General features: G+C 35.9%; 1 protein-coding gene across 8 annotated transcripts in view; it reads right to left on the reverse strand.

The window, feature by feature from the left end:
* LOC134527122 (F-box only protein 28) overlaps positions 1 to 18,808 on the reverse strand; it is a 49,259-nt gene that overhangs the window by 21,795 nt on the left and 8,656 nt on the right. For all 8 annotated transcript variants that reach the window (XR_010074090.1, XR_010074089.1, XR_010074088.1 and 5 more), the window contains exons 2-3: positions 17,763 to 18,011; positions 7,376 to 7,562 (exon numbers count right to left, since the gene is read on the reverse strand). Coding sequence is in view for 4 of the 8 variants with exons in the window: in XM_063359493.1 (XP_063215563.1) it covers positions 7,376 to 7,562; positions 17,763 to 18,011 (436 nt within the window). In the remaining 4 variants the exon portion in view is untranslated. The remainder of the gene's footprint in view (positions 1 to 7,375; positions 7,563 to 17,762; positions 18,012 to 18,808) is intronic.

Raw genomic sequence — 18,808 nt, forward strand, 5'->3', positions numbered from 1 at the left:
TCCACTCTACCACTGTGCAAAAATTCAGCTTTGGACAAATTTTTCACAGGTTGAAACCTTTGTTTCCTGGGCTACCAGGCTGGCCGGACGAGTTTCTTAAGCTTTCGCAGAAGCTACCACAGCATGGGTAAGATAACATGACAGCTGAGACGGCTTTTCGTGCGATAGTGGACGCGCTGAGCTCGGCTAGACACTGCCGCGTGGATAGCCTAGAGGGGTGGTAACTAATTTTAGCCGTCTTTTGTATGCCTGCCTGCTTACAGTACAGCTCCCGCCAAGATAAACGTGAACACATAGCACCCAACGAAGTGTAACAGACTTGTTTTTCAGCCGATTTTACTCAAATTTTCGACTTTCTCTGCTTAAATTTTTCACAGTTTCTCAAAAAACGGTCGTATGAACGGAATGGACGCATCAGAGGGGGGTCGCATCGGCGGGATTCTACTGTAGCGTGATACTGCGTTTCTCTTTCCCAGTGCTGTACTGCCGTAGCCAGCGCATATCTAAAAATAGATACCACTTCCTGTCGACCGCTGTCAGCGCTTGACAACCGCCATTCCACGTCCCTTTCCCAGCAGAGTGCAGATGAAGGTTTTTGTGGCAACGTGTTTACGTTTAGCTTGTTGCGAGTGTCTAGTGTGGTATGCAGTTAAGGCAAAGCTACCTGCTGGATTTCTCTTGATTTTGATTACTATCGGTTGACAATACACAGCGACCGACTGGATGCATGCCCGCCTCGACTCGTTTTAACTGCCGCAGCGATGTTTATTTTGACAGCTCAAGCAATTATCTTTTCCCGTGGGTTGATAGAAAAAGGTCGCTTCACCCATCATAAAAAAAAGAGGCTACGCCACTTATTCCCCACGCAGGAAACACACTGGCTGCCGTCTGTCTCCCCCGCATTTATCTTTCTTCTAACATTCCACGTCTCACCTCTCGCGCGAGCAATAACGAAGCGACCACGCATTGGACCGTTTTATGCTTTGTTTGGTGACAGCAGTTTGATTTTATTCGGTATATTCCTTTACATAGGACCCTTGCTATTAAAATACATTTATATTTAAGTTTGAAAGCTTGTAAATTCCTTGCCAGAGATGACTGAACTCGAACTTGGTGTGAAGAGTGACATATTTTGACCCATCCCTCACCGCTTTAGTACCCCATTCATAATAGCCCAATTTTACGGGAGAAGGAAGGGTGAAGTGAGCATTTTCTCACGGAAGGTTTTTCAAAGGAAGCGAAGTTGGGGTTTTTTATGGGAGGACACTAGATGGTTTGTGTCTGGGAGGGATGAGCTAGCCTTGAAGAATGTTAACGAGGGGAGGGAGGGGTGAGCTTATGCGTTATGAAGCCGCTGCCGCCAGCTGGCTGGGCGAGCTTAGTGTGCGCCCACTCGCGTTGCAGAACCTACAGCTGCCATATTTTTAAAGGAAATGTCCCATTATTTTTTTGTAATTCTTACATGAACATTTTTGGAGGTATTAAAACCGACACAAAAATACGCTGTGTGTTAAAATTAACAGATTTAATGATCTTTCATTTCTTTTTTTTTTTAAATATATTTTCCGATTTTCACATTTTGGTCAAAATGTCCAATTTTTTTACGGTTCCCGAGAATGTATTCGTAAAATCACTGCTTCGTTAAATCCGGGGTTCGTGACATCGGGGTTCTAGTGTATTTAGTATTTAACTACAGCAAGCAGAAAACGTACATGTAAACCAACCAGTAAAAATAAACTGTGTTTTGACATATTTTCTTTAGAGTGGCCTGTTGGGCGACGGACTTGTTATGAAGGTTGAAGTGGGTTTAAAGCAAAGTCGTCTAGCATTGTGAGTGACAGCCTCCTGCCATTGTACGGCTGGTTTCTTAGCGAGTAGCGGTTTGGGAAAGGGGGAGGGGGGGGGGGGGGGGTTCAAATGAACTGAAAATTTCGGAAAACATCTATTACGACCCCCCTCTATTACGACCCTATTCCTGGGAACCGTGAGTGGTTGTTTCAGAGAGGTTTGACTGTACTCCACTAAGGCAGATGTTTTTGTTTTCGCACAGCTGTATTTCTGTGCAATTTTTGAGTCCGGAAACATAGCTCTATACAAATTACCCGAATGATTGGCTACTGCTATCGGTAAATTTTGTTCTACCAGAAAACTTGAAAATAATAACTCTGCGTTTGTTACTTTCGTTTCTTCAGATGTAGCGAAAAACGACGATATAGATGTATTGCTCGTCACGGTTTTAAAATGTTCTGCACGTTTCTTTGATTCAATATGCCGTCTACAGTCATCCCTTCCACCATGTGCAATCGAAAAGTCACACGTGCATACATTACAAAACGTGTGGTGTTCCGAAACTTTTAAAAATAACAAGCATGGCCATTCTTTTGAATAGTTTGGTCAAAAGTTCTGAAGAATAACGTTCTCTTTTTTTGCCCCAGATACACAATGTTCTGTCACACGCTTCATTTCTACAACCGGTACTGAAGAACACAACACTATTGAACAACATAAAGTTTCACGTCTGTAGACACGAACACGACAATAACACTTTAATGAAAAAAACGGCTTTCAAGAAAGTAATTAAAACAACACAGGTTAACCAAAGTACCGTACAAAAATTATCGTGATGTAAGTAGCTAACAAACGATAAGTCCGAGAATATGTACTAGTTGTATCGTACAACTGACGTAATACCATTCCATTTCTATAACAAAACACAAGAATTAATCTACTTATTGACAGTACATACGCACATTTATTAGTTCAGTTATCTGCGCAACCACGTGATATATTCGAACTGCGTTCACGAAACACACACGTCAGAAACGGAATTTTTTTTCCCGTTACCATGCAGTACAAGCCTCGTTTCCGTAATGAACTAGCGATGTTCCGTAATTCCGTAATTCGGTGTTAAATCCGTAATAATTACGGAAAATCCGTAATGGTTGGGTGCTCTGCGGAAATATACATGACACAAAATTACTGGTTATTAAAAAAATTCCCTGACATTTCCCTGATAATTCCCGATCAACGTGATTTCCCTGATAAATCCCGGTTTTCCCGGTGAGTGGCCACCCTGTATTAAAACTCACAGCTATAGTCTCCTATGTATGCAGATACAGAACATGCAGCACTATAATGGCATTAGTTAACACAATTTCCTGTTTATGCTAGAATCACAATAGCACTACAGATGTGTCAGAGATGCAATGCAACAGCAAATATTGCATTATTGTGAGAATTTTAATCTCATGACAAACAGAAACAAACCACTAGATGTAAACACACAACACATTTTTACAATTTTGTTTGAATAGACCTGTCTAAGGAAAACTTTTTTTGATTTCCAACAGTTGTGAATAAAATACATAAATAAATACACAAAAAATAATTTTATTACCAATGCACCAGTTTAACCAACATTTGAAAACAAAAAAACTTATGGTTATTTCAGTAAAATAGCACCCGTGACGTAATGGAAATAGAAAAAATTTTTAATAAAGAAAGTCTGTTGCTTCCACCATTTTTATTGCGCAGTCATCACAAATGTGTGAATCATAATCGATCATAAAAATATTTAATTTGCCTCATGTACATTGCACTGCACCTTTCACGCTATTGTGGTTTCACAATAACACAAAAAAATCATTTTCTGTTTACTTATTAAATTCCCTGAATTTAGAATACAGTAAGTCCTCGGTTTACGTCAGGGTTACGTTCCTGAAAACCGCGACGTAAATAGAAACGACGCAAAATGAGCCATGTTTCATGCCACCGGCCGACCACGGCCCAAGGTCGGCCGGAAGCGCTGGAATACAGACGTGACAACGGGCAATTTTATCAGCAAATGACAACCGACAGCGTGGGAAACAAGTCCAACTAGTACTTCTCAGCTTTATAGAATGGTTATTTAACCAGCTGCTTTATTACCTTTATTGATTGAAATATAAAAACAGATATATAGTCGTTTGGAAGACATCTTATGAAGAAAAAATCATAAATTGCAGTGAGATGATACTGTAGGCCTACTACAAACGCATTTAATCACGATAAAGTTAACAACGGCACGTTTAAAACTCCGGCCAACTCAATGATATCATAGCGACTGAAGTGTAGAGCTGTAGCAAACCGTATGTATTCGTTACTGAGTAACGGGTGCGGCATCTATAGCCCGTCCCACTCTCAGATTGCAGTACACAGCTTATGGCGCGCGCTGTTGCCAAATCTCTAACATATTACGAATTTCAGTAGATGTGTGTCTTTGTAATTCGGATCGAACAAGAAGAATTTTAAGAAATCATATCGTAATTTATAATATTTTATTACACATATAAATTTGTAATAATGCCACATTTATGTAAATTAAAAATAAAAACTACCTATTGTAGACGAAAATTTCTTATAGTTTTCTTTTATGTTCTAAAAATCCCACACACACACACACACACACACACACACACCTATATATAATCACATTTTCATGGGCCCGATAAATGCCATATTTTTGGACAAGTCATGTCCAAAATGATAAATACAATACGGTAATGGAAATTCTCGGTCGAGTAGTTATGGGAAAAATTCGAACAATTAGGTCGAAATGGGGAAGATTTTTTGAAAAACAGAAAAATTGCAACAACTCCCATAATATGAATAATATCGCATCCGTTTTAACGTATGATAACTCGGAGTACCTAATGCCAAAAAATGTTTTCTAAATAAATTTTTGATACGACCAGCCATAACTGCATGGGTTCGAAAAATATTTTCACCGGACAAAAAAACGTAACTACCTTAGTAGACACCTTATCAAATCTGTTTAAATTGTTTGTAAATATCATAATTATTTTCCAAAACTTTGTCAAAAACATTGTTTAATAAGATGCTTGGTGTTGAGAAGGATATAAAAATAATTCAAAATTTTGTACCATCATCGCTATTAAATTCCTTCGTATTTATTTCATACATTTTACACATGATGTTCAAGATTCGATTAAAATATATTTTGTAACAACCATTACTGCAAGGGGAAGAAAAAAATATGGGTTTAAGGATATAAAAATCCCTTTTTGTTCTAATGTAAATAAATATAATCATCAAAATCTTCCTGCACCTTTAGGCTGTGCCGATAAGGAATTTTTTTTAACTTTAACTTACAACAAGAATCTGTTCACACACATTTCATTCATAGAAATTTATACGATAAATGTAACGTTAACTTGATTAAGAAATTAATAACATCACATACCTTTTAATCACTATCGCTACCGCTGACCAATGTTGATACCCCTTCTATAAGAGAAGAGAACTGACCAGAAGAATGGTAAGCTTCCTTAATTGCATTGCACACACTCATATTTTTTGAAAAATACTCAAATACATTCAACACAATCTTGCGCTCCCTCCCGCGTAGCCTACCGATATAATTTCTTTTCGGTGTTCTATCTTCCATATTTTATATGTACGTAATAAAAATAAATGTAGAAAATAAAATCACGTATGTAATATATAATTTGTTTGTCAAAATTATAACTGTAATGAGTCACCGGACACAACGCGTTGCTTCGTCGCGAGACGCGATACTAACTGGCAGGCTGGTTTGTCAGAAATGCGTGTCTAAAAGGAAATACATGGTTGACTAAGGAAGCCATGTATTTGAAATTTCTTGCAGGACAGAACCCCACTTATCTAAACACACGACCCTGTTTCCTCTTACGACGGCAGCTTGTGAGAGAAACCTCTATTGCAGCGCGCTCTTGTACTGATAAGACACATCTTTAACAGCTATTTCCACGGAAACTGTAGAAGCAATTAAGATGGAGCTGCTTTTAAAAACTAATTCAATTCATTGTGAACATTTTTCACGCTTTCGTCCCCCATCTATCTTTTATAGAAAAAAAGTTTTCCGCTGGTCAACTTTTTGATGTGTCATTTTGTGAGAAAATGCATTTCAATATATTAAAAAAATTATTTAAGTGAAACCTGTATAGTTTTTGTCTTAACATTTGTTTGGTGGCGTCCTAAGGCATTAATTTATTAATAAAAAAAATCTGAATGAAATACACATGTAGGTTATTTATTTATGTGAAACATCTCGGAATACTTCAAAACAGTTCGCAGTGAATAAGTTATGTTTTTTAATTTTTTCGGACACTTAAAATATTGTTAAGTATTCAAAATAAGCATTGACTGATGCGTATTTCGATGCTATACAATATGAAAAAAAGCTTGGTCCAAAAATTAAAATTTTAATTTCGTTTGATATTTGGCAACAACGCACGAAGAAACAAGGACAGCGCTAACGGCAATCGGCGTGTGTTAGAGAGAGAGAGTATGCGCCCATTTACTTCCACACTGCAATCTAAGAGTGGGATGCTCTATAGTAACGCATTTTTCGTATGTTTTACGCATGCGCGCGCTTATTCGTTACAAAGAACGATGTTTGTTTATTAAGAAAAGTATAATTTGGAAATTCGTCGTCCAAGTTTTTTACTGTTTATTAAAGGTATTGTGTGTGTAGACAAAGTTTGAGATTGGAACAGAAACAACGTAAGAAAGTATTTTTTACAAATTATAAATATGTATGTTTTTGTTTTTTATTATCGCGTATTATCACGTTTTTTGTTCTTATCTTAAAAGAGATATTATAATAAAGCTGCTCCAATGAGATTTTATTGTTTCTTGGTTAACAAAAGCTGTTAATTATCAAATACTTTTAATTGTTTATATTCAATTTATTATTATTTACGCGACATCATACTGTACGCGTACGAAATACGACTCAATTCGTTGCTGTTACATAACATAGCATGTTATGCGGTATCAGAAGTAACGAGTAACGATACGAAAGTAACGAGTACTAATTGTTATAGTAACGAATACATACGGGTACACTTTTTTTAGTTACTTTTACACCTCTACTGAAGTGCCAAGGAGTTGGACGAAAAGGGGTAGGAGAAAATGCTGTGTCGTTGCGGGAAGTAGATAACACTTCTACGTGCGAGATACGTGGGTGGCCGAGCGGGCGGGCTGGTAGTATTGCTTCACCGCGCAGAAGCGTCCCTCATGATGTATGATAAGATAAGGCGGTGAACGTGTAGCTTACGCTACATAGTATAAATTAACTACCGAAGGAAACAAAGAATTGTAAACGAATTATATACGGTGTTTTGGTTAAAATAAAGATTTACGGTCATTGTAAACGACGTTATTGTGAATCGGCGACAACTTAAATTGAAACATGAGTACTCAAACATTAGCGACGTAATCCGAAACGACGTAAATCGGTACGACGTAAATAGAGGACTTACTGTATCTAATGCACCCACTCTGTATAAGCACTATTAAAAAGCTAAAGCCTTACTAAAGCTCAAAGAGGTACCTGATAATAGACATGGTGCAGGGTCGTTAAGTGTTATTTTGCCTCGTAGAAACGGAAGAATTTTTTCTTCAAAATGTTCCATTGCCATTGACGAAATGTCTCTCAATTCCTGGAGAACATCAAGAGAGCGTGGAAGACTTTTTGAGTCTCGAGCGAGGTAAAGAATTTTAAATATCTCATCAATAACCTGAAACCATTATGTTAACAACATGGGAGACATCCACAATATGTTAATACAAGATACTTCTATTAAATTATAGCTTTGTAACACACATAAGTACTACATAATATGAACCAATTAGCCATATGCACTTTAAGTTTTGTATTGTTCTACATGCAACTTATTACATTTCTCAAATTGATAGAAATGTTTTCCATAATGGCACAAGAGGGTGTGATGGTGGAAAGGAGAGTTCTGATATATCATGTTTTGGAAGGACATAAATAGGAGTTATGAGTTCATAGGTAAAGATTAAATACTTAATTTATATTGTACATTGTAATAAATTACCAGACAAAATAATTAGTCACTCCTGGAGAAAACATTACAGGCATCATTTAATACTATGTAACTCCGCCTCTGGACTTGATAACTGCCTGGACTGGTCAGGAAGTGAGTCCACAAGGCTGTGCAGGTACGTCGCATCCAGGTTAAGCCACTCGCTGAGCATTTGGTCAAGCATTTCCACCAAATTGCAGGGTTGCTGATGTCAGCATTTACCCGCTGTTCCAACATGTCCCATGAATTTTCAATAATGGGGTTCAAGTCAGGTGATTTTGGAGTCCAATCGAGATGTAATAGGGTGGGGGAGTGTACATAAATCCAGTCACATGTGTCCAGCTCGATTAACTTTGCTGTTGTCTCTTGAAAAATCGGGGTATACTCATCATGCAGATGTTGACTGAAAGGCAACACCTGATCATCCAGAATGTTTAAATAAACATGCTGGTTCATGTTAGTGTCACCGTAGTGAGCAGACCCAATCCATGACACGAAAAACACCCCCAAAACATCACAGACCCACTCTGCCTTCAACCTGACCTTGCACACATCCAGGATGAAATACTTCATTTGGCCTTCGGTGCACTCAACGACATGTGTCATTGTAATAAAGGAAAAAAAAGTGATTCATCAGACCACATTATGTTCCGCCAGTTAGCTGGATGATTTCTAGCCTCTTGTGAAGTGACAGACTCCAAATATTTATTGCATGCAGTTCCCATCGCAATATTCTCTAGCTAACAGGTTGGGATGGACCTTCATTCACTGACTGCAGCAATTCTTGTCGGGTTTGGAAGCAATTTTGATTCACAAGACGTGAAACGTGTCTCCGGTCCCTCTCAGTCAGGATCTTTTTCTGACCACAATTCTGACGTCGTGTTTCGTGGCCACGTGTAGTACAATAGTGCTTGTAGACACATTGAACAGTCTGCTGTGAAACACCAACAAATCCAGCATCTTCACACACTGTATGGCCATAGGTACGGCCCAAAATGATTGCCCTTTTTTGCCACTCTGTCACATCCTTACATCTGTGACACTCCTTTGAGTGCCACGTTTTGTTGGCTTAGGTTTTGTGTGTGATCGAGGCGCGGGCGCAGTCGTGCACGCTATCTGTGTGCGAGCGCGTGCGGCGGTCTGGTTAGTTGCGGGTTTTGTCATGCGGCGCTGCAATCTGGTGTGTGTTTGACGCATGAGCGCTAGTGTTAGTACAGTTGGCACATGAGGGAATTTAATTGGGGAGAAGGGATTGGTAGTAGTGACTGTGCGTTAGGCTGTTGGTATGAGACAGCTCGTCGAGAGAGTTGATGTGAGTCGCCTCGAGGAGTAATGTCGTACCTACTGGAGAGAAGAGTTGGAGTAGGAGTAAAAGAGGGTTAACTGTAAGAAGCCTACGCAACAAATGACTGGCCGTTTTAAAATGAAAATTCAGCTGCGCACCCGAGACAACGGTACAACGGAATAGAGGTTCACCTTTCATCGATTAGCTAACGAGAGTTATTAATTCAACCAGCATTAGTTTCACGAGGGATTGTGATTATGAGTAAGCAAGTGGAGAAAAAAATGAAGCCGAACTGCGTCGGAGTATTGGACTGATCACGAGAATAAAACGTTTTGCTCCTATAAATCTACACGTCGGGGTACAAGAAGTTGTAATAATATTATTTGCCGAGGACAAGAGGGAAGTCTACTGCAGAGAGAGTTTTTCATGGCGAATGAAGATATGAAGAGTCCTGCTACGAGGATACCGTTTTCTACCTGCTTGGATATTCAAGTAGAAGGTGGATTCTACGAATAGAAGTTTTGTGAAATCAGTGCAGCTGTGATGACGTCAGCACGGCGACTCAAGGCATGTCAGCGGCTGGAGAGAATGGGGCCGCTTCTCCAAGACTTCTGTAAATTGCTGGGGGCAATTTGATTTTTCTACATAGATCAGTCTTCCTTCAAACTGTAAGTGTTGGCATTTTTATTTCTGTGGATCTATCGAAGATTTATTTCTCTCTTAATTGGGAGTCTAGGTATGTGTAGGTTTTCCTCAGAATTAATTTTTTTTCGTCTCGTGGAGATGTGTTCTGAATTACAGCTACGTTGAGTCGCCTTTTTTTCATTGTTGTATTTTTTGCTGCCGACTCACCATTCGGCTGTAATCTGGCGATTAGGTAATGCTGAGGCTTAGACACAAATAGGAGGAGTAGTTTGTAAAAATTCCCCTTTCCTGCTAAAGTAAAGTTGATTATATTCTGTTGGCATTTAAATTATATTTATTATATTTATTGGTGCTCACCCTTGTTGAACTTTATAAAGTAAATTCGTAAAAGGAAATAGTGAACTGAGGAAACATTTGTTTCTTGGTTAGGTATAATTTTAATACTTGTTAGGTGATTATTAATTTTATAAATGTTCTGTGACATTATATTCTGATTACAAAGTACATAGTAGGTATAGACTATATTGCCAGTCCAGCTTGATGGAATTTATTTAAATTGGTGTTTTATTATAATTTGTTTTAGAACAAGTGCAGGTACATTCTTAAATACTCAGTAACTCTCTATCTTTTGGTGCTAAAAATATATTTATTAATGTGAATATGCCAGTGACATAATGTGTATGATATTAATGTGTTTAATAGTACCTGAACAGAGTAATTTAAATATTTTTATATAGATTGTTTACATATTCTATTTTGTTATATATAGATTATATTTTTTATGAGATTTTTAATGGGGTTAAGTGGTGTGGTGTAACCGGTGCACCGGATGTCGGGGGCAGGTGGTTCCAGAATTTGTGAGGCAGGAGGTTTTGTATTGGAGGGGAACGGCCTGTATGCCCTCTTTGCTTGAGACCTTGACCCCCATTGATTATGCTATTTTATTATGTGTCTTTATATTATCTTAAGACTGTTGGAGTCTGTAAATGAATTAATGCCGTTTTCTGATGTGGAATATTTACTGTTTATATTTTTCTTGTTTAACTGAATATTATAAACTAATACCATCAGCCTGGGTTTTATTATTGTAATCCAGCCTTCTGCTTGGTCCCTATTAGTGTTTACTGGCCCGGCCAGGCAAAAGAGGGGGTTACACATCTACCCATGTTGACGTACCCTGTCCACTTGAAACATCTATGTCTCACTGATTGCTACTGCCTTATGCTCATGTAGAGGCAGTGTGCATGCGGTTGTGTACGGGACTTGTTCGCTGTGCCATCTGTACAGGCTTTATGATCCATCTGTGGATGCACACTAGGGTGACTAATTTTTTTGTCGGGTAGTCTTACATATGACTTGAATTTATCTACCTACAAAGTTATGACAAAATTTATAATATTCCAAGCTACATATTTAAATGACCATGACAAGTTGCACAGTTGTAAAAAAAACAATATTAAAGCAAGCGTTTCAATTTAACTTCTGTACCAAGAATATTGGTGTTGTTTAAGGGAGTAGATGGATAATTTACAGAAAAATTAACATATTTAAATAAAACTAAATTGAAAATTGCAATTGTTATAATGAAAGAAAGTTCTGGGGTCACAAAATCCTAACAAATTTACAAAACTATATAAAAAAAATTCAAGGGACAACTCATTATCTAGCTAGTTACTAAATTTAATCATAATTTTTAATGAAAGGCAATGGTTACAAATAATACTAAACTTAAATTGACATTAAAAAAATTAATATTCTTTTTAAATGCATATATTTTAAAACTTGACTATATGAAGCTAAGCAGACTAAGCAAGAATTGTTTTGTGAATTTGCGATATAAAGTTTTGTTTTTCTGTACAAAGACTTATCAAGCCTAAAACAAAAGGAGGAAATGGATATTTTCCAGAACCCCACAGAAGGGGAAACATTTTCCAAAATTTAACCTTTCTTGGAGGAGGAAAGTCCACAGGGTCAGACAATAATAAACAATAACAATTAAGTAAAAACATTTTTCTGGAAAATATTTCATGAAGATTAGTTTCAAATTTTCCTTAACAACAGGATCTTGATCTTTGTTTTATTTAGTTTGTCCACTTTGGAATGGGGGAAGCTGCCCCCCTGGATACGCCCGATGTTTCTGTATAAAGAGTGTGCCCTCTAAGTCTTAAAATTGAAAACCATTGTATACAATTTTACTCAAAATCTATTCATTGTATTAAATTTTATATATATATACATATATATGGGTCATTCTATTAAAACAAGCAATATTGTTGTCTCTCGGGCCTACGTGAACATCCTATTCACTATATAAAATAACATTAACATGTAAAAAATATATTCACATTAAATTTGTTTATAGTTTTTATGTTTAATAAAGTCATTGTCCTGGCTGTCACTGGTCATATTTTATTGAATTTTTTTTTATTTAATGTTAAAAGAAAATAATATTATTATTATATGTAATTTTATTAATATATTATAGATTTAGAACTATTACTTAGTAATAATTAAGTAAGTGTTGCCACATCAAAAGACTACTGTAATTGTAATTTAATAGTTGTCTCCAAGAATATCATCATTGTCCTGGTATCATTTGATTCATTCGTTTTAGCAAAGATAGGTAGCAGCACAATTTGCGAGGATTGGTGTAAGTATCAACTAAAAGGAAATGTGTCCATTGAAGTTTGTTTGGAATAAATTATTCTTACATTGACAAAGAAGAATAAGTGTTGAGTGTTTATGCTTTTTAACAGTCATTTTCCTGGGCAATGAGTCTGACCACAGGTATGTAATAAAATAATGTTTGTTTTATTTTTAAGTGTGTAATATCAGTCATAAACAGGCCATATAATAATTAACCTCAAAAATTTTGGAGGGAACAATATATACTTTTCTAAAGTCTGTTTCATTATTGTCTTGGTCATCATTGTCCTGGCTATAATGAGGCAAGACAATGACAACATGGCAGGACAATGATGTTATTTGCATACTAGGTAGTATTTATCTCTTGATTTTTGTTCACCACCACATTTTATCACAGATGTCAATATTCATACAGTTATAAAGGAAATGGTACATTATTTCCCAGATATTAAGAAGACTAAAATAATTATGGCTTTCAAAATGCAAAATATTTTATGCCTATTTAAAGACACGTAAATACTATTTTTATTTTGCCTCAACTCAACAATATATTTACTAAGCTTAACTATGTAATGAAATGGAAATTAATGGAGGTTATGTCATAGTGAAAAAAAATAGTAGGTACTACTACTTCATGTGATAAGCACTAACATAGCTAATTATTCACAGTGCGACGAGTGTCGTTGCGATAGTACTTCGAATGATTTCTTGTTGTCATTTTTAATTCTGTTCATTTTAAAACCAATTTGGTTATGTTAATTAATATTGTTTTTGAACAGGTCACAATCACATTTGAAATACTCATCTGTTCTTTACATACTATGTAAATGCATTATAAAATATTTAAATATTTTCAGGTTTGAAGAGCAGCAAACATAATGGGTAAAATTAAACAATCAAATGATGAAAGGTTATTGAAGAAAAGACTTGCAGAGAAGAAGCGCCAAGAGAGAATAAAAAATGACCCAGCACGATTGTTACAAGAAAAGTTAAAAAGACATGCTAAATATGAGAGACAAATGAAAACTGGAATTGGCAAGCCTGTAAGCAAAATGACAACGAGAGAACAGAGATTCACATGCAAAAAATGGAAAGAAAGTTCTAAACGTTACAGAAAAAACCAACAAAATTCCAGTGGCCAGTCATGTCTAGACATTCCACCAGATGAAGCAGATGACCCGCATGAACCTACTCCTGGTCCATCAAACAGTACCACAACACTTAATGCAAATAACAAAATAAGTGCTGGTAGAAGAAAGGTTAGACGAGATCGGGCAAAAGCCTATTTGCACATCAGTAAATTGAAACATGATCTTGAAAAATCTAAAAGAGAAGCGAATAAATACAAGAAAAGGTATTACAGACTAAGATGCAACAATGAGAATAAAAGTAATGATCTTACACCGCGTAGTAAAGCAAGCAAGCTCTTGAGAGGTAAGAAGGTTCAAACTGGTCAGAAAAAGGCTTATTTTTGGTAATGTCTTAGAAAAACAGCTTAAAGACAGTTATGATCTAATTAAGAGCGTAAAATCGAAACAACTTTTCGTCAAACTACTCTCTGGAAAAGTAATAAAAAAATACAGGTGTTTGAATAAAAGCAAAACTTTTTTGAAATACAAATGTTTTGTTGCCAATCAGAATCGAAGAGATTTGATTTATGAAGAAAAATGAAGGGTGGGGCCATTAAACTTAAGGAGAGTATTATTAAGTTTCTTGAGAAAGATGAAAACAGTCACCTTTGCCCAGGTAAAAAAGATTGTATAACAAGATTGGGAGTGAAAAAACATAAACGACTGTTGAGCGAATCAATGAAGATGTTGCATGAAAGATATGGGACTGAAGGGCCCTACAAAATATGCTATTGAACATTTTGTAAATATAGACCATTTTGGATAGTTCAACCAAATGTTGATAAAAGGGACACCTGTTAGTGTGTAACACATGAAAACATGAAATTTATAACAGAAAAACTTTTTTCATTGAAAGTGTTAGAAACAAAACATCCTCAATATATTATTAAAAAAAAATTACATGTGATTCTGAAGGTAGAGAAAACTGTATGCTCCGTAAATGTGTTGAATGTAAAGATAATGCAGTAGGTAGTACTTATATGCAATGAACTTCACTGTAATGAAATTACAAGTTACAAGAAATGGGTTACCAAGAATAAAGAAAGGCAAGTCAAAGGAAAATCAGTGGTTGTAAAGGTTACAACCAAAGAAGACATTCCAGTAACTATCAGTGAAATGGTTCGTGCTTTTAAGTTGTGTGTCCCGAAATTTATGACACATGAAGGCAATGCAATGCACCAATTAAATATGCTACGTGAAATTAAAGACTGCCTCTCAGAAAATGCTGTTCTTTTTCATATAGACTTCAGTGAAAATTACAATTTGAAATACAGCAAAGAAACTCAAGCAATGCACTTCGGTGCTTCCAGAACACAAATCACATTACACACTGGAGTGTATTATCTGAACAGTGACAATGTAACAACTGCAACAGCATTTTTTTCATTATCAATATCTTTGAGACACGACCCAGTTGCTGTTTGGGCACATTTAAAGCCTATTTTGGAGAATTTTATGGCCAGTAAAATCATTAATGAAGTATACTTTTATAGTGACTCACCCACTACCCAGTATATGAACAAGACCAATGTTTATCTTATGTCAAAAGTGTTGCAACTATTTCTACAAATGTACGGTTCAGTTGCTGGAACTTCTCTGAAGCAGGACACGGGAAGGGTGCTCCTGATGGAATAGGTGGAGTTTTGAAAAGAACAGCAGATCGCATAGTTGTAGAAGGAAAAGATTTACCTCATTTGAACATCTATTTGCTGCACTTTACAAAGAATGTCCTGGCATCCTTCTATTTGAGATCAGATCAGAATTTATTGATTCCATTCACTCAAAATTCCTGTCTGAGAAGACGTTGATCCCTTTCAAAGGCACCATGAAGGTTCATCAAGTGATTCACAGTTCCAATGAACCAGAAACGTTACACTTTAGATCACTAAGTTGTCTATGTACCACATATGAAGGATGCACTCATGGATATTATCTTGGCTTGCATGTGAATGGCCAGTTTACTACAGATGAAAGTAAATGCGGTGATTCTGCAAAACAAACTCCAGGTAAACTGCAAAAAATTTTACTGTCAAATATTTTTTTTTAATTCGATCATAACTTATCAATTTTCAAAACTGTGTGGTATGTTTCAGATATTATTACCAACATCCAACCTGGTGAATGGGTTGTTGTCTCATATGAAGGCAAGCAGTATCCTGGTGAAGTTCTAACAATATCAGAACATGCGTGTGAAGTGAATGTCATGGTTCCAGCCACTGATTCAACATTTAAATGGCCCCCCCAAAAAAAGACATATTCAGTTACGCCTTTCACAATGTTAAAAAGAAGATTGGACATCCAGTACCGTGTGGCAATCGTGCTTCTCAATTCACATTCAGGGACTTTCCTTTTTGAAATTCTGAAATTGTATTACTCTTTATTTTATTGCTTTTTAATGTATTTACTGTTATACTCAAGCATATATCTTTAGTCCACTATGAGATGAACTAATTCTTGTTTTTAGTAGGTACATAACTTATTTACATTTTATTTCATGGATGTGCTAGGACTATCAGAGTTTTTTGTATGTTGTTATCATTGTCCTGTAAGCAGTGTCATTGTCCTGGTACACAATTTTTAAAATATAATTTTTTTCGTATGTAAATAGTGAAATCATTTATTGTTCATAAGCTTATTTTGTTATGAAGGCTAAGTAAAAAATTATCATTCCATAAAAACAAAATAAATATGACTTTTATTCCAAAGATTTTCTCCATCTGGCTTGTTTTAATAGAATGACCCATATATATATATATATATATATATATATATATATATATATATATATATATATATATATATATATATATATATATATATATATAGAGAGAGAGAGAGAGAGAGAGAGAGAGAGAGAGAGCCTATGTAAAGGTCTTCGCAGATTTAAAATCAGTAGAGCTATAAAAACATCAAAATAGGTTCAGTAGTCAGACTATGCTTCATTGAGTATTTCAGTTTTATCTTAATATACTTATCTGATTATTTTATTTACCACTGTCTTTAAAAGACACTTTACCTAAAGTTTAACCAACATCAGCAGCGGATCCTGCAATAGTTACCAGTGTAATCACAATATTTACGAATAGAAAAAAAAAATAACAAGTGTGTGCGTGCACACACACACACAGACAGATCCTACATAAAGAGAGAGAGAGAGAGTCTAGTTTAATATACCTCTGTAGACTATAATTTTAACAAGGACAGTAACTCTTTAACCTAACATTAAAATAACTGTAAATCCAATAAACTTAAAGTTTGTTTTAAAACAAGATAAGTTAAAATTTTAATGTTTTATATTCCTAGCTAAGTAAAACTTTGGATGGATAATTCAGCCACAGTGGTATAAAGCAAGTTGTCCAACCACTGAGGTCACAGAGACTGAGTTAAGAGATTTCAACCTAATTTCCTGCATGTGGCAGACGTTGACGAGTGCCAGATGAGATTTCCCCCAGGACATTTTAAGTCACCCCCCCCCCCCCCCCCAAGCCATAATTTGCATTCATTTTGTTACTGCTCCACTGTAGGATCACATGACACTTCAAGATGGATAAGGAGGGGTGCATGCTACCTCCAACCCTAAGTGCTACTTCCCACATACTTAATTTTTATTCATCTACCCCAATGCAGGTGAATGGAGAGTATAGCCTAGAGAGAAAATTTTAAATCATGGGTACATGGAAACAAAATTGGAACTGCTTCAGTTGTTTTTCTCTCTTCTCTAACAGCTTTGGGTCTACCTGCTTAGCAACAACCACTAAATAACTTACTACCTACTTTAAAGTAAGCTACTTGTAATTTGAGACCTCTGGTGACAGCTCATTCATAATTGTGTTTCACTGGAGCAAATGCTTGCAAAAACCTAAAATATTTGCATCATTATAATTAAACCTGAGGCCACCCACTCACAAATTTTTTAACTAACTTCTAATTGCACGAACTGATCAAACACATTATAAACTTAATTGTGAGGAACATGTTCTATGTTATTTTCTTCACATAATAAGCAATATAACATTATAGTAGTAATTCAACCTTCAGCATTTTAAATGTTAGTACAGAAGATGAATGATTTAGAAACATTCAATGTTTTACTGACCAAACATTCTATGATTCTATGAAAGAGAGATTTTATTATTTAACACATGTTTAGAGTTTAACACGATTCATAGTACATAAACTTACCTTCCCTGGTATGAAACAGCACATGCCGAGGTCAATGAACTTGAGGTATGTCATGGAAAGCATGGAGAGACGCGTCTCCAAGGCAGTGAGCACTTCGTTGTGCCGACACAGGGGGTGGGACCGCCTTTCCGACTCCCTGCGCGGCAGCTGCGTTTTTACCGCTTTCCAACACTGGGCGTGATATCGCTCTGCCATTGTAAACCCTATGTTCAACCGCTGCTTACATATGTTGTCAAACTGTTTGCACACCTACAAAAAATATATGTATTTTTCTTGATAAAAGGTATAGTTTTTGGTTAATATCTTATGTTGCGGCTTTTCCGCAAAGTTAAAATAAAATTACGAAAATACCTGAAAATAACGTAAATAAATACATAATAGTTAATAAGAAATCACTTTCAACTTACATTACATACCCATACATGGACAGTGCCACCGCCATTTATTGTTTACCCATACAGGTTTCTGTGTTTATTTCGGAGATATTTAGTCAACGGAGGTATTGTTTTATAATAAAAGTGGTTAATACAACAGTGTATTGCAATTGTAGGAAAATATTAATATTTATATTTTCTGTTTGTTTGTTGTTTGTCCAAATGTCATTGAAACAAGAAATTATTATTTTTTCTTTACATTTCATTTCAAGTAGTGTTTTGAATCACGTAGTAACGAACGATTCATACTTTAAAATATTGTGGATGGTTGGTTGGGTTAGTAGGTAGCCTATAGCAACATTAAAAAAACTGTGAAATCATCTAAATGGTTGGTTAGGTCAGGATAGCTATATCTTAAATTGGTAAATCCTAAGCAACCATAAGAAATGTTTTATATTTTTATCCACAATGTTTGAAAGTATTTTAATGTAGCTAACCTTACTTAATTAACCATTCATCATAGTTTAATAAAGTTCATCATAACAAACACACAAACTGACACGGGTAAACAATTGCAATGCACTGGTATTGAAATGTGAGATATAAACTGTGATTTTTCAGAAACTAGTAGGAATTTATTAACGCTGTTTTCAAGATAAATACAGGAATGTC

This window comes from Bacillus rossius, chromosome 1, assembly GCF_032445375.1.
Source record: "Bacillus rossius redtenbacheri isolate Brsri chromosome 1, Brsri_v3, whole genome shotgun sequence".
NCBI lineage: Eukaryota > Metazoa > Arthropoda > Insecta > Phasmatodea > Bacillidae > Bacillus > Bacillus rossius.